The sequence below is a fragment of the Lactuca serriola genome, chromosome 9 (genome assembly GCF_051521515.1).
Source record: "Lactuca serriola cultivar US96UC23 chromosome 9, Lser_US96UC23_V15, whole genome shotgun sequence".
Taxonomy (NCBI): Eukaryota; Viridiplantae; Streptophyta; class Magnoliopsida; order Asterales; family Asteraceae; genus Lactuca; species Lactuca serriola.
The window spans coordinates 118,161,715-118,189,395 of NC_136416.1; the positions used below are offsets into that span (position 1 = coordinate 118,161,715).

Here is a 27,681-nt window from a genome sequence, read left to right on the forward strand (position 1 = left end):
TTACTGGATGGGCTGGCAAGTGTTGGTGCAAGTGTTGATTCAGCCAGGCAAAACCTAGCAGCTACATTTGTGAATGATTTTGTAAATACTGGCTTTCGTCTGGTATTTAATATTTTTCAACTACTTTTGTCAAAATAAATAAATAATCTAATAATTTAATTTATGTTTCTCTTTTTAAGGATAAACTAAAGAGGTTCATATGGCCTTCCAGTTGGAGAAATAAAGTTGATCTTGCATTAGGAGATATACATGTTGCAAAGTGTATCAAGTCTGACTACCGATGTGTCCCATTGGAGGAAGCTCAAGGTTCTTTACTTCTCTTACAATTTTTAACAATCCATCTTCAAACTTTTTTTTTGCAGGCAATATAGATACTTTGAGCAAGTTCATAGATTTAGAGTCCTTGAGTGGTGTTACTAAGGAAGAGTGGAGACAAGTGAGGCACACATTTAAAAAAATCAGCACAAATCTTGTTTATAGTGAGGCACACATTAGGTTATTAGAACTATTAGTTTGTAAATTTTTGTTACAACTATACTGATTTGTTTTACCTTTTTATGGAACGATTATTTGTATGACATTAAAATTTATGCAATGCTTTGTATTTTTTGTATATTATATTTTTTGTATATTATATTTTATTTTCTATTATGAGACATTAAATACAAATTTAATTTGAAAATTAGTAAATCTATAAATAATATTTTTTTTAAAACATTTAAAATTATGATACGCAAAAATGTGTGTCGTCTTCATTTATGACATGGCCTTTCTTGATAGGGGCTTTTTTGATACGCATTGCGTGTCATTAGCACGCGCGTCACAAGGTTACGACATGCGAATGCGTGTCGTCTTCCTTTATGACAGAGCCTTCCTTGATAGGCATTGCGTGTCGTAAACGTGCGTCGTAATTACGCGTCGTAAATGCGCGTCGTAAATGTGCGTCGTCTCTCTTTATGACAGGGCCTTCCTTGACGCGCATTTGCGCGTCATCTGAGCCTTTTACAACGCGCAATGAGCATCATAAAAGGCTATTTTTCTAGTAGTGCACAAAGCACTTGCTTGAACATGGATATTCTCGCGGCACTATCGATCAAAATTTGTTCGTCAAGTATGTGGGTAATGATCAAATTCTAGTCCAGATCTATGTTGACGACATTATCTTCGGGTCTACAAGTTCACAGCTATGCAAAGAGTTCGAAGGAGTGATGAAAAAGAGGTTCGAGATGAGTTCGTTAGGCGAAATGACCATGTTTTTGGGGCTTAAGGTCCAACAACGATCAACCGGAATTCTGCTCCATCAAGCAAAGTATGTGGAAGATATACTTGAGAAGTTCGGGTTTCAAGACGCAAAACCTGCCTTGACGCCAATGGATGAGAGACCCCTGCTGACTCTAGATACTGATGGCGAATCTGTAGATCAAACTCACTACAGATCGATGATCGGTTCGTTGATGTATCTAACTGCAAGCCGTCCAGACATCATGTTTGCAGTTTGTCAATGCGCACGCTATCAGGCTAATCCTAAACTTTCACATCTTATTGCTGTCAAAAGAATCTTTCGGTATCTCAAAGGAAGCCCAAATTTGGGTCATTGGTATCCGAAAAATTCTGAATTTGATTTAGAGTAAATTACACGAATGGTCCCTATGGTTTGGGATAATTTGCGCGTTTGGTCCCTAACTTGTTTTTTTAACTCGGAAGGTCCCTACTATTTGTTTTTGTTACACACTTGGTCCCTACTGTTTGTTTTTGTTACGCGTTTGGTCCCTGTCTTAACTAAAAACATTATTATTTAAATAGGGAAAATTTGTGGGTTATGTAAGGTAAGGTGGGGGGTGAGGTTGGAGGTGTGTTTATTTAAATAAATTAAAAAATTAATGGCAAAAATAGTCTTTTTAAGTAAGACAGGGACCAAGCACGTAACAAAAGCAAACAGTAGGGACCTTCCGAGTTAAAAAAATAAGTTAGGGACCAAACACGCAAATTACCCTAAACCATAGGGACCATTTGTGTAATTTACTCTTTGATTTATATGCATTTGCTTATAGTAATTATGGAGGCTGTGAGCTTGAAAGGAAGTCTACATCAGGAGGATGTCAATTCCTTGGTGACCGGTTGGTGTCTTGGCAGTGCAAGAAACAGCACACCGTCTCAACCTCAACAGCAGAAGCGGAATATGTTGATGCCTCTGCTTGTTGCACTCAAGCTATATGGATCCAACATCAGCTGTTGGATTACGGTTTGAACTATTTAGAAACCCCTATATTTTGTGATAATGAGGCTGCAATTCAGATTGCTAAAAATCCAGTACAGAACTCGAAAACCAAGCACATTGACATCAAAATTCATTTCATCAGAGATTGTTATGAGCGTTTGCTCATTCGGCTGGAACAGGTTCCCACAACAAATGATGTGGCGGATCTGTTCACAAATTCGTTTAAAAAAGCTCGATTTGATGTGCTTATGAGCTATTTGAAAATGATACGTTTTGAGGAAAAATTTTTGTTTTAGGTTAGTTTAAATTTGCGCATTTTAATTTCGTTCTCACCCACGCACAAATTTAGGGGGAGAAATAAACAAAAATTTAAAAATTCAAATCCAAAAACATTAAGAAAATCAAAAAATCAAAAAAAAAATGTTGCTGATAGCTCTTGTTTGTAGGTGATGTGTTGGGAAGTGATATAATCATGTGATAACAGACAATCTGAATCTGTGTAAGGTGCCAAAGTCAAATTGTCTGAGCTCTGTGTTTGATATGCTGGTAGGCACGAAAAGTTTTCAAAATGGACTTGACTAGGATAAGATGAATTAAGGAATATAGAGACCTGACAAATCAATGACCTAGATAGTTTCATTTAGCTTAACAATACGACGCTTGGGTAGGTTGAGCAGAGATATATACATTGGAATCTGCGGATACATTAAATGATCTGTATCTAGAACTGTGGATTAACTTTTCCTCGATGTGCGGGCTTTGTCCTTAATTCTGGTATTGACGAGGCAACTGGGGAATTCCGATGAATTAGGTATGTAGAAAATTATTTTCTTTCTTTCTATCTGTTAGTCATATGTTGCTTCCTCTACAGATTGGAAGAGATCCGACCTTGAATGCAACATATGCAACTTTATCTCTTTGCATCTTCTTCTATGCTATTCTTCCTACCTGTTAGCCATATGTTGTCTCCTTTGTGTAATTAACAATCCGACCTGTAATTCCCTCTAAAATCTAGTTATTCATATGTTTCACTCTCTGCGTGATTAGAAGAGATCCGACCTGAGTGTACAGCATATGCATTCTAAATCTATCTTCTCTCCTAATAATTGTCTGCTAATCTGATGTAAGGAGTATTCTGGAAGACCTTGATGATTGGGGTATATCAGGAAGTGGGAAATGCATTCTAGTACAACTAAAACTGAACATTTATAGGTTGTCTGTAGATCTCGCTGCTTAATTTTGGTGGACAACAACACCCTTGGTCGTCGTTAGATGAATGGTCTTTTAGGAATATTATCTAAATTCATAGGATCTAATGTCTTGTCACTTATAGTATGTCCTAAATTGGTCTCAACTTTTCGTATATAAGTGGACCACAATACTAGCGATCGACCAGACATGGACATGAAGCTAGAAGTACCAATAAGTGGTTTAAGGTTGTCTAACAACATTGATCCCAATATCACAAATATTATTAGTGTTAATTTAGGTGAAATTAGTGTTAACTCTTTTAATTTCTTTTCCATTTCATTTTTATTTTTATTTTTATTTTTAAAACATTATTTTATTTTTTTCATTTTGATAAAATTTTAATTTAGTTTTATTTTTATTTTTATTTTTTATTTTTATATGTCCTTGAAATGTATTATTTTGAAAGTCTATTGGGTTGTTGGGCTTGACTTCAAGGCTTATTGAGTTGCAGCCTGTTCTAGTTGGACCGGGTTTAAGGGGAGTATATAAGGTGGGTATGTGGCTAGACTCCTTTTTCTTTCCATTCTTCTGAGTACGGCCGCACACCCAAAAGCATTATCTCTCTCTTCTAAAGGTTAAAAATCTCGATTTTTCTTTGAAATTGAACATTCATACGTAAAGGTACCATCTAGTCAACCCTCATTATGATGATCTTGTGCTAAATCGACTGAGAATTAGTAGTTTATTGAAGGAAAAAGAGTTTTTCAGCAAAATTGGAGAGTGTACGGTCGCACACCCCGTGTACGGCTGGACTTCTGTGTACGGCTGTACATCCCATTTTGTCCTTAAAATATTGAAATTTAACCAGTGAGCAACTTGATTTAACGGTTTTTTGGGAAAAGCACTTGATGTTTATTGATGAACTTTTTTTGTGCTTTTCTCAACTCAATATGGCAGATCTTGAATTTGCTAAAGTTCACAACTTGGTTGTTTACCTTGCTGATCCTCCAGAGGCTCACTCTGAGTTTCAATTCACAGTAGATGGCCTAAGAAGATGATGTATGTTCTCTGCTCTCACCACCTGTCCGGTTATTTATCAAAAATTGGTTAAGGAATTCTGGAGCAACGCAGTTGTGAAGAAGGATAATAAGGGTGAAAATTTTCTTGAGGCTTCTGTATGTGGAAAGAAAGTATTGGTTACTGAGTAGATTATTCGAGAAACTTTGCAGATCAGTTATAAGCCTGAATTCCTAAAGGAGATTGATCTAGACAGGGCTCAATAGATTCTGAACCAAATGGGTTATGAAGGAACTTTTCCCCCCACTCTCAAGACGTTATTGCCTCCGTGCTGGAAATATTTAGCTCATGTAGTTGTGAGCTATATATGTGGCCAGAAGTCAGGAGCTAATGATATATCCCTGGTTAACACCGGTGCAATTGTTGACTTAGCTTCTAGATTTGAGTTCAATTTCTCAAAGTTAATTCTGCATGAGATGATTTTGAACATTGAAGGAAACAAGAGGGATAAGTTCTTCATGTACCCAAGATTCCTTCAACTTATCTTCAATGTCAAGCACCCTGAAATCGAAAGAGGAGGAGAGACTCTGGATCTCAAGTCTATTGGCTCAAGTGCTTTTGTTCTGATGAAGCAAAATCGACCAGGAAAGGTTAATTTTGAAGGAAAATATCCACTGATCAAGTTTGGATTTTTTGTTGAAGAGAGTGAACAGTCTGAATCCGCTAATCTCTAGCCCCACGGAAACCGAGGATGTCATCATCTCGGTTTCAGAACATGAAATCGAAGAATGTCGTGTTTCTTCTATCGCAATCGTGGCAGAAGAGCATGACCAACTACAAAATGTGGAGGTTCAGAGTAACTTTGATGTAGAGGTGATGATGAAGAAAATGATGGTGATGATGATTTTCTCAGAGACATGGATTTTTCTAGCTTTGACAATGAAGAAATCCCACTTAATCTTGATCTTGATCATGACGACCTAGGTCCAAGCTCAACGTTCTTTGACAGGTTCTTTATCAATGACAATGAAGTTGTTCAAACAACAATTGAGTCTAGGGTTGTTGATGACGTTCTTAAAACAATGCTTCCTACATCAAGATTGATGGTAGAATCTTCAAGCCATAAGGATGCAGTTTCAAGGATTCCACCCTCTGATATAGCTATTCTTACATATGTACCATCTTCTAATGATCTGATACAGACACAGACCTCTCTGCCTCCTGAGAAAAGAAGGCATCTTGATCCGAGGCAGGGAGTGCTTATTCAAGATCAAGCACCTCCAGCTTCATCCACAGTCGTCAACACAACTGTTACTGCACCACCCGTTCTTACCGAAGAAGGCCTAAGCACCACGATTGAAACAAGCGGGTCATCTGATGTCCCAGAATATTCCCCCACAAGGCCTTTGCTAGATGAATCCTCCATCGAGCTAGCAAGGCACTTGGCTCAACATATTTCTGAACCTTCCTCATGTGGAAAAGGAATATTTATCGAGGAAGGTCGTTCAGGGGATGATGATGATTCTGATGTGTCCACTCTCAAAGAAGAAATTGGCATTCTAAAACAGCAAAATATTGATAAGGACATTTTAATTAGAAAGCATGATGTTTAGGATTGTTGAGCTTTAGGAAGACAATGCATTGAAGACAAAACAAATCTCTGAGCTTCAGACTAATCGTGGATCTTTGACCGCTTTCAATTTTAGCTTGAAGAACAAACTGTTCAAAGCCTTTGGTGATAAATTCCAGTCTTTGTTTCAACATCCCGATGGTATTGAAGATCCTCCAACTGCTCCCATCCAGCCTTCCGAAGGCAAATTTCCTGTTGACCAACCACCTCCAAGAACAACAAGAGTTGTCGATCGATTTGAAAAGGAGCTTGTAATTGCCATTCCACGGATCAAAATCAAACATGGCCAAAGAACAGTCACATCTGAGCAGAAGGAAGGCTTGCTTTTCTTAAAAATTTCAAATGAGAATCGTAAAGCAGATGAACTTCAACTCACAGTGACTAATCTTAAAAGGAGAAAATTTGGTGATCAATATGGTGATCATACAGGGATCAAGATGTGGGGTTATGATCCTGAGCATAAGTTGTGGGCGGTTAAGAGGAATTCTGGGAATCTAGAATACTACAAAACCATTCATGACTTCAACTCCTGTACGAAGGTTGATCTCTCTGAACTCTCAAGGGCTCCATTCCACAATCCTTCTCAAGATGCTAGTGTTTCCAACTTCAAGCAGTTTTTTGATAGACAGGTCAGGGATAACTTTCCAATGATGAAGACTGCAAAAGCGTTGGTTAGAAAAGACAAAGATACCCTTGACCCTGAAACTAAAAAACCAATGAAGATAATGTTATGGTCAGCTACTAATCAAGTGAAGGAGATTCCAATTCCACAACACTTTAATGATGGATATCTTGATGATATGGAATTTTGGGCCTATGATGATGAAACAGCAATTGATGCCATAAAGTTTAAAAGCAGAGAAGGAGTTCTGAGACTCATTAGCGCTAAGGATCTCCTGAGATTTAGAGAAAGAGAGACATTCATACGTTGGCCCGTCATCAAATCATATGTAGAAGGTATGTCATGGAAGTTGGTGCAAAGGAATTCACAGGAATGATTGCCACGATCATCAATGAAAAACTTTAAATGGGATCTATGGAAAAATCTGACCTGAGGCTGTTTGAGAAACCAAGTAATTGAAGACCATGTCTATGCTAGCCACAAACCAATAGGGAGATTGATAGGTCATAATATAGTGGTTTGGGCTAGGAATCTATCTTGTAAAGGTCTTGTTTGGGTTTTGGGGTTAGTTATGGTGATTGTATCTTTTGTGTGGTTGTGTGCGGCTGCACACGTGTGTGTGGTTGTTCACTCGTGTGCTGTTGGGGTGATATAAATAGTAGGTGTTTGTGTCAGTATCAAGGTGACGCATGTGTGTGTTTTCCAAGGTGTATTTGACGTTTATGTGATATAAATGTGTGCATGCTTGGTTTAATTATTCTACTACTCCTTCTACACTCTGAATTGATTGCAATATCATTTGATCACTAATTCGGATCCTAGAATTTGGGACCTTACACAACCATCTCCTCAAGTACACCAACATCGAAAAAATCTACCCACCACCTTATCCTAATCATCATATTCACCATACTTCACCTGAAATATCAACCCCAACTTGTACCTTCATTAACAATAACAATCGACCAGATCCACCAAATCCACACATGAAAAAACCTTTCGCCAATGGAAAAAAACAAGATGTTACACAATAATCATTGTGAATTACTTATCCCACTAATATTAATTTAGAAGTCAAATTTTTACTCATTAATTTGTAACCTACATTCCAAGGTGTAGAGAATGAAGACAACACAAGTTCCTTATGGAATTTCATGTTGTATTACTTACAATCGGTTGGTCAAAATATTGAATGAGATCGCACACATTTTCTTGGACAAATATTTCCCAGAAATGAAAGCTTCATCCTTACGCAAGGAAATCATTGGTATAAAGCAATAAAAACTAGAAGCTTTGCATTCTTATTTAGAAGGATTCACGAAGCTATAGTTGAGATGTCAAAAACATAAAATCAAAGAATACCAACATTTACAACATATTTGTGAACACATGGCACCAAAGGAGAAGATTGCTTAATGCGTTAAGTTTATGGTTTCAAGCCTCATTAGATCAAACATACAGTAGCAGAAATGATTAACAATTCAGACCTAAACTCGAAAACTAAAGAATCTAAACTCTCTAGTCTATGAAACTTAGTAAAACTCTAAAGAAAACATACCTTTGATTTCTTAGTTGGTTTTGTCTTTTGTCGAGCTAGTGGATTGAACTAGAGAAACGAAAGGAGAGTTCCTCTTCTATGATTGCACCCAAGATGCAAACAAGAATTAGATCCAAGCAATCCTTGAAATTCAAGCTCAAACAGAATGGAAACCTCGATTATTTTTCAGTCACGACGTGACAACCAGATGGTCATGGCATTAAAACGAAGATTCGAGACTACTTTAAGCTTTGAGTATTCCAAACTTTTTTAGCTTAGAGGTGTAAATCTCATCTCTCAAAACCAGAACTATAGCCCTCTATTTATATGGTGGTGTTTTGAAACCCTAAAGATAAATACCAAATATAACTTTAATTATCTATGGTATTCAAATAATTCTGGAGTATTTCATATTCCATTTATTTACTATTAATTAATTAAATTTTTAATTAATTAACAAAACAAATCCCTAAAATAATTATCTTTTTAGATTTTCTTCTTTTTGTTCTATCATGTAACCCAAAAGGACATTGGTATTCATAGTAATATTACATTGCTTTGTTATGGCTATATGCACTAATCTCCATCAGCTCCCGCTTGCACTTAGACATCAACAATTAATTGGTCTAATACTTACTAGGAACAATAGTGAGTTGCAATTCAATGCAACTATTGTACTTATAGTAACTTTGCTATAAGCAGCCCTAAGACTAATAAATTCCAATCCATTTGATCTTCAAGATTATCTTTCACGATACTGACTTGTGATGACCTTTCAGACTGACTGTTGAATTTATTCAACTTAGTCTCGACTTGGCCAAGCATTTGTTGTCAACACCAAATCAACGATGGGACCATAGATATACATTTCTCCATTTATGGCAGAAGGTTCAAATAAACTTTGACTACATAGCTTTGTATTATTCCTCATGCAATACCTAGTCAAACCCTATATGGAGGCCAGTTACGGACAATGTTGGGGAGAGACCAAGATACAAAAAGATTGTAGAACAAAACCTCATGCATCTCCATTTGAAGATTATGAAAACAAAATCGTCTTAATTTACTCGTTACATGATGCATGAAGTAATCTTTAAGCGTGGTCACTCTAATACTTAAAATCTCCATTTTCAAGTACTCATCAGTATTCATCGCAGGACCCAACTATGTTCATCCCTATGAAGCATCTACCAATATTATGACAATCTTAATTCACTATCATCTTCCATATATAGGATTGATTGTGGAACATTTAAATAATAAATTATTCTGGAAGGGGCTCTAAACATGCAAAAATAATAAGAAAAAGGATAATATGAAAAGTCAAACTAACTTATTGTTAATAATTACCAAATTAAAAAACATCCAATACGTTACAAAAAGAAGATCAAACTAAAACTTGTGTTATCAAATGAATTCACTAGAAAATATAATGCCAATAAACCTAGTATGAGCATCATACTTAATTTGTGACAGTGGTTTGGTGAGTAGATCAGTCGGATTTTCATCAGATGAATCCCGACTCACAATAATGTCTCCATATGCAAAAACTTCTTTATTAGATGGAACTTTCTTTTAATATGCCTTGTGTGATTGTGATCTCGAGGTTCTTTGGTTAAGACAACTGCACCCTCATTGTCATAGAAGATCTCAACTGGTTCGGCTATGTTAGGAGAACAACACCTAAATTGTTTATGAACTTATTTAGCCATGTTACTTTTTTAGTTGCTTCATTCACTGCAATGTACTATGACTCTGTAGTTGAATTAGCAATTGTTTCTTGCTTAGAACTTCTCCAATTTACTGTTCCTCCATTGAGAGTGAACACAAAACCAGAATGAGATCTTGAATTATCTCTGTCAATTTGGAAACTTGCAACCACATATCCTTTGATGCTTAGCTCATATTTACAACCATAAACTAAGAACATATCTTTAGTTCTCCTATGATACTTCATAATGTTCTGATGGGTTTTGAGCATAACAACAAAGCTATATGTTCATGAAACCCTAATTGCTTTAGATCTAGGTTTTCACTAGTTGAACATGCAAATTCCAATACCAAAGCAAAACCCTAAGAACTAGGATATAATCTATATCTATATGTAAATAGGGTTTAGATGTTTACCTTACTTGTTATGTAGTAATAACAAGACAAAATTGTAGATCTTGACTCTTGAAAGCAAGTGCCTCAAATGTGACACCTCTAATGGCTTACAAATACTCTTGGCTAGAGGATGAGAGGAAAGAAGAGGGAATAACACAAAAATTTAGGCTAGGGTTAGCAATAGCAAGGATAGGCCGAAACTTTTAAGAGTCGGGGTCTTTATATAGCTGAGGGCTGCTATGGTTTGCTAGAGGAAACACTAATTTCCTGCTTAAGACTTAAGCAGCCCATGGACTCCTCATCAAGAGGCCTTAGATGAAAACTTATAGAGCCTCCTTATAATTTTTGTCCACTCCTATCTATGGAGTCCATTAGCCTAGTTTCACAACTATCAATGATTTGCAAAACAGCCCCTGTTCCTTTAATCAGTTCCTATAATCCCGAAATTAATTTGAAATTAATTTATGATCAAATACTAATTAAATAACATGATTTCTAATTAAAATATTATTCTCATAATACATTAATAAATCAATTTATTATGCCAAATAATAAATACAACCTCTCTCTCCAAAAGTCATCATGTCAAGTTGCAAGAGCAAAGGAAACCCAAAAGGACCATGTTACTATCAAATCAAGTACACACCAATTATAGTTATGGGCTTAAACACCTAATCCAACAGTCTCCCACTTGGATAAGTCTAATAACTATGATTGCAAGTATGACCTCAAAATTTGACTAGCAATCATAGCTCTCAAAAGCCGCTGTCGAACTCTGACCTAGTCAGTTGCAAGCCCTAAGATAAGGGGTCATATAATCCTCTGTTCTACAAGATATCATGTGGACAAATGACATGGAATATAATCATTCTCATTGTCCAACAATTTGTTTCCTAATTTCTGATTTGTATGACAATGAACATAAGTGAACACAACAGTTCAGTCCTGACCAGGCCTGGCACATAAGTCAACACAAAATCATCGAGGGGCCCAATATATCGCTTTTACCCCTTTGGGATAAAAGGAATAGTTAAACTTTGACTTATATTCTTGTACTATTTACTCATCAATCACACACAACAATACGTTTTATAACATCAAGTTACTGATGCGTTTATGCATTATCAATGCACAACCAACTCGTAAACAACAACTCATATATCTCGGTTTAAAGATTATATGATATTATCATCTCATAATTAGTCGTGATAAATTCCATGAAGTAATTCTATCATCTCATAATTACTCATGATAAATTCCATGAAATAATTCTATGAGCGGGGGTTTAATCCAATACTCAAATCCCCATTTTAGAAGTACTCATGAATGTTATAGCAAACATTTGCTAGGTCTAAACACTTAGACTACCTACAAGCCAATTCATGACAGTCTTAATTCATTACTTACTTCCCAAGTAAGATCGAATGTGGATATTTGAATAATCCAATTATTCAGGAAGGAAAACATGCAAAAGTGAAACACATTGATAAACAATTGACAAAAGATAGTAAACAATACTTATAAATAAATCTTCATTACTTAATTATCAAATTTCAATTACATTTATATTGTTACAAGTTCCAAGTCAGTATTGGTTAGAACTGGTTATGTCGTTTGAACTTCAAAATACTCAAGACTCACAACTGGATCTTCTGATAACTCCCAAAGCCTTCAAGTTTCACTCTTTTATCAAGGTTGCGAATTCTCCCTCTACTGACAATGGTGCTGATCAACTACTCTTCGCATTCTATCTCAAGCACATGAGGCCCTAGTACGAGACATGGAATGCAAGCAAGATAACGGCAGTGAAATTCACTGGACCAATTGAGACTGACAGTTTTCCGAATGCAAAATTCAAAGTTGCCAGAGGTTTTGCAGGTCAAGTTCATGAATTCAATCTCGAAGACCTGTCGTGTATCAACCCATACAACTGGATCATGTTGTACAACCTATTGATGTGAGAAGAGCAAAAGTACGAGCTTGTTGTCAATCATCTCAAGATCATGATCATTTCATACATTCAAGAGGTGGGAACTATGGATGTAGAGATAGTTGCAGTTCTGTGAAAGAAGCCTTCTACAGTTCCAAAAGAAGCTCCTGATGGTTTTGAGAAGTTAAAGATTGGAAAATTTTACAAAGAAAGTTGGTATGTGGTCTTCCAAGCAAGAGATAGAAACGATGCTGACTTTCGCAAAACATGTTTCTTTCTCCCAGACAAACACTTATACACTACCTCCAGTCTTGAATTCATCTTGGATCTTGTCAACAAGTACAAGGGCAACAGTTCGGGTGATAAGAAGTGCTTCTCGAACATGATTCGTTGGTATGTCCAGGTTCGCAAGGCATTATTGAGCATAATTCCTAAGGTACTTGAAGTGCAAAAGCGAATTCGGAATTGATGATCACTTGACTCATTGACGCAAAGGGGGGGATTTTTGGGATTATTGAGTTGCATCATTGGGCCATTTGTTTAGTTTTTTTGTAAACGGGTTGGGCCTGTCCTCCCGTATTTAATTACTAGGGTTAGAGTATTTAAGATGCATGCGTGAATCGTATTTTGGCAACTCTGAATATAATCTTGTAACCCTAGTCACGCCTCTACAGTAGCAATTCTTGATCGAGTTCTTCTGAGGCATGACTTTTGAATCATTCATCATATTTTGTTTCGTTGTCATGTTCTTGCTTTAATCTGTTTGAATCTAATCGATCATTCAAGGATATTTAATCCTAACAGTGAAGAATCTAAACTCTTTAGTTTATGAAGGTTATTAAAAATCTAAAGAAAATATACCTTTGATTTCTTAGTTAGTTTTTTCTTTTGTTAAGCTAGTGGATTGAACTAGAGAACCCAAAGGAGAATTACTCTTCTGTGATCCCACCCAAGACGCAAAAAAGAGCCAAATCCAAGCAATCATCGAACTTTGAGCTCAAACTGAATTGAAACCTCGATTATGTTCTTCAATCACAACGTGACAACCAGATGGTGACGACGTGAAGATGACGATTCGGGATTTCTTTAGGGTTTTAGTCTTTTGAACTTTTTTGGCTTAGAAGCGTAAATCTTATCTATCACAACTGAAATTATATCCCTCTATTTACATGGAGGTAATTTGAAACTCTAGAGATAAATACCAAATATAACTGTAATTATCTATGGTAGTCAAATCATTTTGGAATATTCCATATTCCATTATTTATTATGAATTAATTAAATTATTAATTAGTTAACAAAACAAGTACCTCAAATAAATATCTTTCCGGATTTGCTTTTTTTCTTACATGTAACCCGAAAGGACAATGCTATTTATGGTAATATTATCATGTTTTGTTATGGCTATGGGAACTAATATCCATCATAAGTGAGGATTAATCGCTGATAAGACTCCTACTGAAATCTAATCTCTTATTAAGAATATGGTGCAACACCCAAATATCTCCATTTCAAAACTAAATGCATCATCAACCAAATTTCTAGCCTCATCAACAAACTCACTTTCCACATCAACATATGTAACAAGGAAGGAGTTTGAGTAATTTAGGAATGTCTTTAAAAGATATTTTCAAAAGTTTAGCCACTAACACCCAATCATTCCAAAATTAAATTAAAGAAAGTATCAACAGTTTAGTGAAACAAATGATTTAACTTGCCATTTCTATGGGTCAATTGGAATCTCAAGGCAAACTACCAACACAAACAGGGAAGAATCTGAAGCACAATGCATGTGGTGTCACTTTGAGGAATGGCAAAGAGTATGAAGGTCCAAGTATTATTGAATAAGAATAGGAGTTAAAGTTAGAGACGCATGATGAAAATTCCAAATATTTTTCAAAGCAAACACTAATTGAGGTGAAGATTACTCCTTTAGTCCTTCTCCTTTTCCTAGATAGTTGAAGAATTAAAAGAATGAACGAGAGGATAATGAAATCATGGGGATGTTTAGAAAGGTTAAGGTAAATATTCCACTCGTAGATGTCATCAAACAAGTTCCTAGATATGTAAAATTCCTAAAGCATCTCTGCATGTCTAAGAAGAAACTAAAAGGAAATGAAATGGTGAAAGTAAGTGAAAACATTTTTGTAGTGTTAAAAAAGAGATTAACTCAAAAATGTAAGGATTTGGGTGTTTTCATGGTTTCTTGCAAGTTGGATAACCTTTATGTTCCATAAGTTATGATAGACCTTAGGGATTCTATCAATGTTCTACGTTACTCTCTTTTTAAAACATTAAATTTTGGAACATTGGAAACAACTAACTTGACCATCCAGATAGCTAACCATTCTTTAGTACACCCAAAAGTTGTACTAGATGATGTGTTAGTCTATGTGAATGATCTAGTATTTCCAAGAGATTTTTATGTGTTAGACATGGTGAAAATGATACACTAAGTTCTAGTTCAGTCCTTTTAGGAAGATCTTTTTTTAAAACAACCAAAATGAAAATTGATGTTTTCAATGGAAAACTCTCTATGGAATTTCATGGAGATATGATGAATTTTAACATTTATGATGTTTTTCAATATCCAAGTGATGTTTCATATTTGAATTTTGTGGATTTCATTGAGCCTTTAACTAAAGAATTTGTTTAATTTATCTAAACCTGATGTTTTAGCCTTAGTATTATACTAGAACCTTCAAAAGGATGCAATAGAGAAACTTTCCAAGAAGTTCAAAATTGATGAAGAGATTACAGCAGTTGTTACGTTCATGAATCAAACGAAGAATATGAGGTGTCACATTTCAAAGCTGAAATTATCCATACCTAACAAAAAAATTATTCCTTCTATTGTGCAGGCACCTGACTTGGAACTTAAAACGATACTGGATCATTTAAGTTATGCTTATCTTGGAGAGATAGAGACATTACTTGTGATATTTTCCACTAAGTTAACAATTGAGGAAGAAGAAGAACTTGTCACAACTTTGAAGCAATATAAAAAAGCTATTGGGTGGACTATACCCGACATCAAAAGTTTAAGTCTTTCTCTTTGCATGCACAAGATCCACATGAAAGAAGACTACAAGCCAACTCGAGAAGCCAAAAGATGTTTTGAACCCTCTAATGATGGAGGTTGTAAACAGAATTTTTTTAAAGTTCTTGAATGTCGGAATGATCTATCCTATACCGGATTGCAGGTAGGTAAGCCACATTCAAATTGTACCCAAAACGATAGGTATCATCATTACTAAGAATGACCAAAGTGAATTACTCCCTAGTCGTGTGCAAAAAGGGTGTAGAGTTTGTATAGACAATAGAAGACTCAATGCCTCACCCCAAAAGGATAATTTTCTGTGACAACCCGATATTTCAAGTCAATGTAATGACCTAAGTCAAGTATTGTAATCTATTTTTGAATTAATAAATAAATAAAAATAGCGTCAAAAATGAATGTTCAAAAGTCTCAATTAGGATAAATAAAATGATAGATATCGTGTCAAGGTTTTCAGAAATATAAAGAACACTCAAATCCAAGATATAAAGAAGTTATGACCAATCAAAGATCTGCGTCAAAACCGGTAAAGCACTGTTAAGTGTGACAAGGGAAATTTCAATAAAAATACTTTTTAGCCATAGGAAACTAAACGAAAGTCTTAGATTAGGTTAAACCATGAACGTACATAAAAAGAACGTCCAAATCTGACTTCGTATGAGGAAGTTATGATTTTTCTAAGTTTTGGAATAGCAGTAGACAGCTAAAAACTAGAAATAAAGATCGAGCGATATTTAGCCGACACAACCTAAACGAAAATTGAAGATCTCGACAATAGTAGTACAACGGTAAAAAGACAGACGAAAACGGACGTTGCATGAAGAAGTTATGAATTTTTATCGGACTTTTCCTGTCCCGGCTTGTTAAAAATATAATATTAAAAATGAATTTATAATTAGCCGACGAAATCTAAACGAAAGTTATAGAGCATAATCTCACCTACGCGTGGATATAAAGAACGTCAAAAACGAAGCTCGTACGCGAAAGTTACGGAATTTCAAAGATCGGGGCACAAACTACGAGGCTGGTCCGAAGGGAACGCCCCGCGTCCGCGAACTCAGAAGCCAGACCCATCGTCCATCAAGTTCGAAGTTCGTAAGCCATGACGCACGAAAGAACACCCCGCATTCGAGACATCTTCCAGCCCTATAAAAAGGATGTGAGGGCTCCGACTTTTGGTTGCTAATTTACCACCTTCTCTCCCAAATTTCATACTTCCACCCTCTCGAGACTATCCCGACATCCCGGTTTCATATCCAAGCTCTGACGGAACTTCGAAGCCCCGAGATTTCCGATAAATCGACTTCTTTCCGGTCGTAGTGTTGCCCGAGCAAAGCATCGTTTTCTTCAAATCATCAAACTTACCAGGTGAGTTCATACCCCTATATTTTTATATCTTTATTATATTGGGGGGGGGGGGGGAGGGGGGGGGGGGTGTTACTTGTATTTCTCAACGATTCAATAGTACAGGTAAACAACAGTTTTTGGGGAAGGGACGTTAAGGCGTCAATTTCAAAACTTATTATATCATCATAATATAATTTATTTTGAAACATGTATTACAACAATGTAACTTTTTAAATTATATTTATGGTGGTTGTGTTTGCTTTCTTTACTATTCATTCAACTGTTATGATACTACATGAAGTCATCCGCTCTCGAACGTTTCCGCCGTTCTGGTTTGAGGGTGTGACATTTTCCACTTCTCTTTATCGACCAAATGTATAAAAAAAAAAAAAAAAAAGTGTGGAAAACCGAGTATTGTGGTTTAGACGGGTATTCTAGTTTTTAGTAAATACTTGTTGTACACTAGGACCAAGAGAAAACTAGGTTTACATGTCTCTTTGGCATATTTGCATATAGGTGGATGCATTTTGGCTTTGCAAATGGCCCAACCATTTTTCAAAGGTGCATGGCCAGAATTTTTTTAGAATATTTTGAGCAAATCATTCACATGTTCATGACTGAATTCACAGATTATGGTAATTTTTTGAAAAATGTAAAAGATATATTGAAACCAACTTTGTTTTGAATTATGAAAATTGTCATTTTATGGTTGATAAAATATTAATATCACTAAGTCACTACCTTACTCCACTTGTGTTTGTATTTGCGAGGTATGCTCTGTTCTTATTCATTTAGGTTTTTACTAAAAAATCATTAACAAAGTATCCAAGATAGCTCCTCCTATATGTGAAATCGTACAAAAGGATGTAGAATTCAAATGTTCCAAGGAATACAAACAAGCTTTTGATCAATTAAATGAATTGTTGATCATGGCATCGATACTGCGGACCATTTCTATTATTTGGGAGTTAGCAATGATTATTTTTGTAATTTTATGAAACAAATGGATCAATTTTGTAGCCTTGGTATTTTGTAGGGCTTGTTTTAATACATACATATGGACCATTTCTATAGTTTTATGAAATAGAGACAACTGATGTAAAATTGTAAATTCACTATTATACAGGACCATTTGTTTAACTTTATAAAAGACAGTGATCCTTTCTGTTAATACTTGATGAGGTGTGTAAATTTATAAAAGACATGACCATTTTTATAATTCTTCGTTTATATATAGACATTTTTGTAAACTTGCTAATTAAGGAGATACCATTTTTGCAAAATTGCTTGCAGACTTCTCCTAAAAATGAAACGAAACCACCCTAAAACCAAACCAAGTAATCAAGCATCTATTTTACCAAATGATTCGATTTTAATTTCCTTACACGTTACAAAATATTTTATATATATATATATATATTATATATATTTAAGGGAAGAGAGTGACAAAATGTTGAAGAGCGACTCTTTTAACTGTTTTAACAGAGCCGCCGACATCATCAAAAGTACTAGAATACATACAGCCACCCCCTAACCCCAACCCATCACAAGCCGCCACCCCCAAAAAACATCCTTATTCCACCAACCAACCAACCAACCAACCTCCCCTCATTTTTCTGATCTTCCGTGAGTTGTTGATCTTCTCAAAGTCGGCCGCCCACCTAATCTATCGAAATTAGTCTCCCTACAACTATTACTACTCCTACCCCAGACATTTTCATCGTACAAAACTCCCGGAAGCTTCCGTGAGTACAATGGTGAAGGGGAGGAAGATGATGATGACGATGATGATGACGTGTCGACATCTGATTTGTTGTTGATGTTGTATTCGTGTTCCCATTCCCAGGGATTAATGTGGTCTTCGATACTGGTTGAATCACGGTTGCTGCTTTCGGTGCTGCAAGAGCATGACTCGGAGAAGATTCCGGAACTGTCGCTTGATGAGGATGATTCTTCTTCTAGTGTGCGGTGGCGTATCGGAGGATTATTTCTCATGTCCCATGGCTCCTTTGTGAATGTTGTTGTAATTTTGTGTTTTTTCGGATCCGTGTTGTGGCGGGATATTAAGCTTCGGATTATCCGTGGAGCTCGTGGAGAGCATCTGGATATTTTAAATAAAAATTATTTCACAAAACGTTATTATGTCAACAAGTCATAAAGAAAACGTTAAAAGTACCTCGCATAGAGAAGCAAATATGCTCCTTTCATCAATACACTCTGAAGATCAACCTCTTTTACCTGAATAAAAGATATAGGAGACATAAGTATTAGTATTTGGTAATTAAAAATAAATAAATAAATAAACATACCCGGGAGTCATCAATTTTAAACCAACGATTCTGAATGTTTTTAACATAACAGACATAATGACCAGAAAAAGCAGCGTTCATTATGTCCACATGAACAACAACTCCATAAAGCCTGTAAACTGGTGACTTGTCACTTGTCCCACTCACATATGGAGCCATGTCTAAAATCTCCGGGAAGTGAATTGGTTTGTTCAGCTTTCCAAATTTACCAGACTGCAACAAATACCAATTTACTTTTACTTTTTTACTTTCATTTATTCATGTATTGTAGCATCTTTGATTAAAAATAAAAATAAAAAAAATACCTGAAACCGCTTTAATGCAATGGTAAGCACATTTGGCGCCTCCAACAATGTCAATTTCTTTTTGGCTTTCTCATAGGATTTACACCTGAAAGTTAAAAAGTTAAAAAAAAATATATGTTTTAAGGTAAAGATTAGATGAGAGATTTTGAACAAACCTGCTGCATTTGTATTTGTTTTCACCATCTAGTACTTCAGTGCATGTAAATTTATCCAAAGCCTCTTCAAGAGTTGCTATATCACCTTCGATTTCAACGGTTAGATCCATCATCCGCTCATGTCGCTCTGATTTTCCACCACATTTCATGCACTTTATCTACAATTCAAAAGCCACAGTAGATTTAGAAATTAGAAGCTTCTTGTGTTTTTTTTAGATAAAGCTGATTTGAAGTAGTTAATAAAAGACATTGTTACCTTAGATCTTAGATAACCACCAAATGTAAGTCCGATTAGAGTTGTTTCTTCTTCTAAGGAGTTGGAAGATTTTATTCCAGCTTCCTTAAGACATGCGGATTGCAAAGTATCAATAGCATACCTGTAATAACATCACTTGATAACTGAGTCAACTGAGTCAACTCACTAAGACTATTACAACAATTTAAATGGCATAAATCATAAATGCAAAAGTATAAGTTACTTCACCTTAAAAATTCATGTGCATCTTCTTCTTTCCCATGGCCAAGATTGCTTCCGATGTTTTCTAGAATGCGAATAGGAGAAAGTGGAGAATTCCCGCCTTTTGACTTCAAAATTAGGGCTTCAAACTCACATGTGAAGCACCACTCTCTCTTATTACCTAACAAGAAATGAAGTCAAACCAAAAAGTCAAAATAGGAGATATTTATATTTCAGAAAAGAAAGTTAACCTAACACTAACAAATAACAACATACATGTTTTCGAATGGAGTCCTTGAAGAAGATACGCATTTAATGGTGGTGTGTATGTCAAACACTGGAGCACAGCATTAGCATAACAGCTGTTTAAACATGAATACCGAATTAGTATTTACAATGATGAGGAATGAGGATGAGGGTATTAACGTCTTTTGAAGGCCAAAGTGATGAGATCTACCTGTTTCCACAATTTACGAGGCCAAAAGGGCGCAATTCAACTTGTTTCCAGTTGTAAAGCTTGACAAACATTTCATACGAGAAGAGACCCTGTTTGAAAATCAATTTCAAGTATCAGATTATGAAATTTATTGACTTCAAGATTAAAAAAAACAAAAACAAAAAAATAGCATAAGTTCCAATTGAGACCTTGCAATTGTATCTATGTGCAGTTTCACTTTCTGCCCTTGGGGAACATTGGCGAGTCAACTTAGAGGGCTTAAACTGGTCAACAACTTTCAACATTGATGTCTTCAATCCACTTCGAACAGTTTCACTTTCAGATGAATTAGCAGTAGCAGTAGCAGTAGCAACCCTATTTTTCTCATCATGAACCACTACAGGCTTTGTCGTTTGAGATACAAGTCTGTTGGTTGTGGTGGATGATGTTAAATGAGTAGCAGAAGCTTTGGATGATTTGAATGCAGGTGAAGTAAAGCTCTTGTTGTTGAATACATCATTTGAGTTTGACTTTGACTTTGACTTTGACTTCTCAGGAATCTGCATGCTACTAAATGCTTTAGACTCTTTATCTGTTGAATGCTCAACAGATGGAGATATCTTCAATGGTGATCTTGTAGTTAATATTTCATTTGATGAAGAGGTTTCATTGGTTGACTTTTTAGTACCAAAGCCATTTGGAGTGGGGTTATCTGTTGGATTCACAGTGACACCTTTCACATTATTATAACCAGATGTTTCAAACCCATCAAGTTCATGATCAATGGTGGATTTCTTGGAATGGATTGGGCCACTCCAAAAATCAGATGAGGTTGTATCTTCATTGCTGAGGTTGAATTTGGTCTGATTGATTTTGTTTGAATCGGTAGATTTTCTTGAAGGACTGATATCTGATTTTACTGAAACAAAGTTATCAGAATCCAATGAACTGACTGAAAAGGTTTCAGTGGATGATCTGGTAGGGGTAGAGAAAGTAGAAGATTCAGAAGTTGATGATTCAGATGCTGATTGGAAGAAAGAATTGGTTTCAGGTTGATGTGAATCTTCATGAAGATTTGCATTTGGTGAGTGGTTATTGGAATCTTTATCATCTTCTTTGTTAATCGAGTTGTCTGACACATCTTTTGTAGGTTTCACAGCTACATAAGGTTTGCATTCATCCCTGTGACCTTGTCTCCAGTGAACAATTTGGCATCTCCCAGAGCTGCAGTTAAATTGAATTATTTATGATATATGCATTAATGGGTCTCTTTAACATCTTTTAGACTTTTAGTAAGTGAATGGATCAACCTACTTTCATATATGTACAACTCTACTTCTAAACTTCTTACAGAAAGTTTCTCCAATATGAGAACAGACTATAATTTCATAAGTTACAAAGATTGTGCATATGAGTATGTGTGGGCATTATGCATGTGGAAAGAAGTGTGTCAATCTACACATAAGGTAATCATGTTAGAAAAGCAACAGCAATGTCCTTGTTAACATTTACTAGAACTCCTAAACAACTATACAAGCATAGTTTTTTTGTTAATAAGAAAGTCTATTTTCATACATTTTATTATCTGTTGGAGCATGGGAATATGTGGTTAGTTTTAAATATTTTGACATGTCATACCTTTATGATGAGTTCACAAGGTTAACAAATCAAGCTAGCAATTTCTTTTTCTTTCTGGTTGGTCTGCAATTCTCTGTTAGTTTATGCACCAACTCGAAGAAAAAAATTATTTTTAGTTTCTACATCTAATTGTGCCCCTCTTAAAGGATAACTCAAATGCCAATTCATCTATTTTAACTAAATTACCTGTTTGAATCAATTTAAGGAATTCTTTTCCTCACGTATCTTCGTCTAAGAGTTTATCTATGTCATATCTAGAGGGTTCTGCAGTATATAATCTCAGATGATAGAAGCATAGGTTTTACACTCTAGGGTTCCGGATTTAAGCTTACCAGTAACGAACAGCTTTGCACTTGGCGCAGCGCGTGCTGGTGGGAGAGAAGCAAACAGCACATTGATATGGCGGCTTCAACGATGACACGATTGGAACCGATGTTTTAGGCGGTACCCAGGCCGATTCCGGAGCTGGTACCCAGGCCGATTCCGGAGCCGGTACCCAGGCCGATTCTGGAGCCGGTACCCAGGCTGAATCCGGGGACGGAATCGAAGTATGAGTGTTGGTGGTGAAAAAGTATCCCTCTGTAGCCTCAATCTCAGCCCTAGCTGCCTCTTCCGATGCCAAAATCAGAAGCTTCTTAATCTCTTCGTTCCTCGCCGCCGCGTGTTGCAATTTTCTGCGGATAACAAAGCCGATCACCGGAAAAATCACGAATACCGCTACCAGGACCACCAGGTTTGGGAGCCCTAGATCCCTTCCAACAAGCATCTATACAGAACGACGATGCATCCAGCAGAATGATAATGAAACCCTAATTCCACAACAATCATAGATGGATTCCCTCGAACACAAAAGCAATATCTTCGGTAACACGATCAAATTCAATCTTCAATCGATCAAATGCCCCTTTATTCCACAAAGTCGGTGCTTGCGATGATGATGGCGGTTCATAAACATCGTATGATTGAATCATAAAACAAAGCTTCTGAAGTGGATTTGAGGTGGAAGAAAGTTTAAACAGCCATCGTGACTTCCCCAAACAGTTCTTCGCAAATTCTTGCACTTATTAAATTCGGAGATTTGCAGATCAAGATTTTAGGGCTTTTGTGTGTGTGAAAAAAGAGAAAATTAGAAAGAAACGAATTTGTCTAAGCATCGAGAGACGTGATTTCTTCGGTCATCTAATATTCCGACCCGAAATCCACGAGGGGAATCCGATCTTCCCATGCAATTTTTCATATTAAACAATATTTACTTCTTTAAATAGTATAAATTATCAACTAACTTATATATTTTTGAACATCTTCTTCTATTATAGTTTTTTGTTTTATAATCTTCTATTTGATATCATTGACATTGATATTCATCACTTATAATCCTTTTATAAAATTAAATAATTTATCTTTATTTAATAAAATATTTTATAAAACTCTCCTATTTAATTTGTTATTTTTTATTATTTAAACATATCTTGATATCTATAAAACTTAATTGCACATGACAATAACATAAATAAAAATAAGTATATTGGAAAATATGAAACTAAAACAATACATTTAATATATGAAATTAAAATAATATAATACATAAAATTAAAATGATTATTAAATCTGAAGTCCATATTTTATTTTGTCGCATCACACAACAACGATGAGATAACATACCAAAATATCTAACCATATATGTTTTTTAACATACAATAACATTAAGAATGTTTCATTTATATAAATTATACAAAAAATAATATATTTACTTTAAATAGTTGAAAATAACAACTGTCCTTTTATATTTTGGAAAATCACCCATCATCAACTTCTTCTATAGTTTTTCTTTGTTTTGTCATCTCATATTTCAAATCATTCATCATTTGAAAAAAGCTTTTTTCTTTGTTGATCTTTAATTGATTTGTTTGAAGTATCTGTCCACCCATGGTTTCCGACCTCTATGACATTGACTACCGATTGTTTCTATTAGATTAAGGTATCTGAGGTTTTAAATAAATTTATATAATGTTGAAAAATAAAAATAAGTCTTTTTGGGTTACCTTCATAACCAATAAATGACTTTGATTGATTTTGAGAGAGAGAGATATGATTTATTAATATAATATATGATTAATATATTAATTAGAAATAATAATAATTAATTAAGAATTAATCAGAATTAATTTAGGTTTAATTTTGGGTTAATCCTAATTAATTAAAGGTACAAGGGTTGATATGTAATTGTTCAATAGTCGAACAATAGAAAGGTTCTAGAACCTCACTATCATGGTCAATTTTAGGAGGCTTGTGATAGGGTTATAGAAGTCTTTAAAAGATAAATAAGGAACTAAATAATTGTCTGATTTAAAATATTATTATTTAAATTCAAATTTAGGGTTTCTGTGATCTTTTGGCAGCTATAAATAGGGTGTTAGCCCTCATATTTCCGGCCATCACAAACCTAGGAATTTTGAAAATTCCTTCTTTATCCCCTCTCTCCTCTCAATCTTAGGGTTTTTTGTGTTGTAAGTGTGAAACATTAGAAGTTCGCACACTATTGGAGTTAGGTTTTCCAAGGAGACAACAACGTTTTGATTAGCTTGATTGGAATCAACAAAAGATATGTATCCCTAACCACGAATTTCGATTCATAGGGTTCTATTTTGTATTTTTGATAACTATGTTGCTATTAGATGTAAAAAAGATATAGATTCATTTTATGTTGCATGTATCCTTAAGAGGTAAGTGAAATTTGGCATGTATAGTTGAAATGTAACCTAAAATCCCCAATACTTGTATCAGAGCCATAATTTTCACATTAATGGTACATAATTGATGAAATCGAAACAAAAAAAAAAAAACTAGAAAAGCGCGGCGCGCCTTCGAAAAATCTGTTTTTTCGTTTTCTGCTAGCCTAATCTGATTAGTATGGTTAAGTTTAGTAATTATTTGCTATTTTAACTGTTAATCTAATTCTAATAATACTTGATGACGTGTCTAGGGCAGCACGGCAGAATCGCGTCTAGCCCAGGTGTAACAACGCAAATTTTCAAACAAATTTTTCATTTTTAAAATATAATTATTTCCATTCAAAACAAGGCATAAATAGTTTAAGTATTCTGTCAAATATAAATATTCAAAATCCCAAGATCATAAAAGCATTCTTCAGTGTGTATCGATCACGCCGGCGCCTTCCCACGGTCCTCACTAGTACCTGAAATACATACACAACAACTGTAAGCATAAATGCTTAGTGAGTTCCCCAATATACACTTACACGCATACGCCTTTCCAGGCCCTGACCTTCCGGTCCTCAACACAACGCCTTCCGGCCCATAACATAATCGCCTTCCGGCCCACATAACATACATAGCTCACAGATAACAAATAACTTATCACATATAGCATACATATCACATATCATATCCGACCTTCCGGTCACACAGTCAAACCCTTCCGGTTACAGTATAGTGAGAAGACTCACCTCGTAGTATGTAAGCTATAAACTCTTGAAACTACTCGCACTCGATCCGCCAAACTGCAGACTCCCTATAATACCATATACCCTTATTAATGATCTTATCGAACAAGACAATGGACCCTACGGAATTACATGCAGGTCAATTCTGATCAACGGTCAACTTGACCGGACTCGTCGAGTGCAAAGGCGACTCGGCGAGTCTAGACGTCCTCCCCAACTTCCCTGTTGCTCCCCTTTCTACCCGTCGAGTATCCCTCCTGACTCGACGAGATCCTCGTGGAAGAATCGCGGGGCCACCCCGACTCCACTCGCCGAGTCTAAGGAACAACTCGGCGAGTCCCAGTGAACCTTCAAGCTACTCGCCGAGTCTGAAGAACAACTCGGCGAGTCCCAGCGGATCTTCAAGCTACTAGCCGAGTCTGATCATTGGACTCGGCGAGTCCATGCCATGCAGTCGATCAACTGCCTCCTGTAATCCGCATGGTTCCGAAATATATAAACATGGGACTTCCTGGACCTCTAACATACTATTACTGGGACTTAAACGCTCGGGAACAACATTATAATCTATCTAATCACTAAATGGGTTTCATGAACCCTAGATTCGTGCTCACCACCAAAACAACAGAAATGGGCCGAGTATTACCTGAAAACCTGATCTCTGTGTCCCCAACCTTCAGAACTCAATCCTCTTGATCTTCCTTTGACCAAAACCTGGCCTCTTCTTGCCTAACAATCTCCTCAAAGTCCCCAATAGCCTTCCCTTCTCCTCTAGTCGTCCACAGATGCTATGTTCTTCACAATCGGCCAAAAAACGTACAGTGACGGCTCAAGAGGCATTATATACGTTCCAAACTAAACGGCTAGGGTTTCTGCTGAACAGCGTCGACTCGCCGAGTCCGTATCTGGACTCGTCGAGTCCAGTCGCGCATCCGCGACCAAGCCTGCGGTCCTACTCGGCGAGTCAGGCACCAACTCGCCGAGTCCCTCCCTAAAATGTCCCAAAAATAGATTTAAAACAATACCTGAAATTCCGGGCTGTTACAACTCTCCCCCACTAGAACTAGACTTCGCCCTCGAAGTCTCACTCTGCGAATAACTCCGGATGTTGCTCCCACATTTCACGCTCCGGCTCCCAAGTCATCTCCGATCCCTTCCGATGTTGCCACTGAACCAACACCAGAGGTATCTCCTTGTTCCGCAGAACCTTGATCTTCCGATCCCTGATTGCTACTGGTCTCTCGGCGTAATTCAGGCTCGCATCCACCTGAATATCCTCTAACGGAACCACTGCCGATTCATCGGCTATGCACTTCCTCAACTGTGAAACGTGAAAGGTATTATGAATCTGTCCCAACTCTGCTGGCAACTCTAGTCGATAAGCTACCCGACCTACTCTTGCAATTACCCGAAATGGACCTATGAACCGGGGCCCTAATTTGCCCCTCTTTCTGAACCGGATCACTCCCTTCCAGGGAGAAACCTTCAGGAGAACGAAGTCACCAACCTGGAATTCCAGCTCGGACCGGCGTCTATCCGCATAACTCTTCTGTCGACTCTGGGCGGTCAATAACCTCTGCCTAACCTGCTGAATCTGCTCGGTCGTCTGAAGTACGATCTCTGTACTGCCCATCATTCTCTGTCCCACCTCTCCCCAGCAAATGGGAGTCCGACACCTCCTACCATACAACAACTCAAAAGGTGGCATACCAATGCTCGAATGATGGCTGTTGTTGTAGGAAAACTCAGCCAAAGGAAAATGCGTATCCCAGCTACCCCCGAAGTCTAACACACACGCTCTAAGCATGTCCTCCAATGTCTGAATCGTCCGCTCGCTCTGACCGTCTGTCTGGGGATGGTATGCGGTACTAAAATGCAGTTTAGTACCCAGCTCCTCATGGAATTTCTTCCAGAACCTGGAAGTGAAACGTACATCGCGGTCTGACACAATCGAGATCGGCACCCCATGTCGAGATACCACTTCTTTCACATATATCTCTGCCAACTTCTCCGCTGAAGAACTCTCACTGATGGCAAGGAAGTGTGCACTCTTTGTCAACCTATCCACAATCACCCAAATTGCATCAACTCCCCTGGCAGTCCTCGACAATTTGGTGATGAAATCCATAGTGATTTGTTCCCACTTCCACTCGGGGATCTCCAATGGCTGTAACTTGCCATGCGGTCTCTGGTGCTCGGCCTTAACCCTACGACAGGTCAAGCACCTCTCAACGAACCATGCGACATCTCTCTTCATACAAG

The 27,681-nt window shown here is 36.6% G+C and overlaps 1 protein-coding gene across 1 annotated transcript; it reads right to left on the minus strand.

Moving 5' to 3' along the window:
• Positions 1-18,044: 18,044 nt before the first annotated feature.
• LOC145072070 (ubiquitin carboxyl-terminal hydrolase 17-like) lies at positions 18,045-23,180 on the minus strand. The gene is made up of 11 exons (XM_079018432.1): positions 22,289-23,180; positions 20,528-21,542; positions 20,340-20,428; positions 20,159-20,244; positions 19,910-20,063; positions 19,682-19,802; positions 19,426-19,583; positions 19,271-19,355; positions 18,966-19,178; positions 18,833-18,894; positions 18,045-18,757 (listed from the first exon to the last, which is right to left on the minus strand). Exons 1-11 carry the CDS (start codon positions 22,720-22,722, stop codon positions 18,265-18,267), a joined length of 2,910 nt encoding a protein of 969 aa, XP_078874558.1. The 5' UTR covers positions 22,723-23,180; the 3' UTR covers positions 18,045-18,264.
• Positions 23,181-27,681: the final 4,501 nt, after the last annotated feature.

Excerpts from the sequence above, each read along its gene's own strand:
- LOC145072070 (XM_079018432.1), bottom strand. The coding sequence starts at position 22,722 with ATGCTTGTTGGAAGGGATCTAGGGCTCCCAAACCTGGTGGTCCTGGTA. Across the intron at positions 20,429-20,527 it reads CACATAGATACAATTGCAAG|GGTCTCTTCTCGTATGAAAT; the intron begins GTCTCAATTGGA and ends ATTTTCAAACAG. Across the intron at positions 18,758-18,832 it reads TATTTGCTTCTCTATGCGAG|ATGCTCTCCACGAGCTCCAC; the intron begins GTACTTTTAACG and ends TAAAATATCCAG.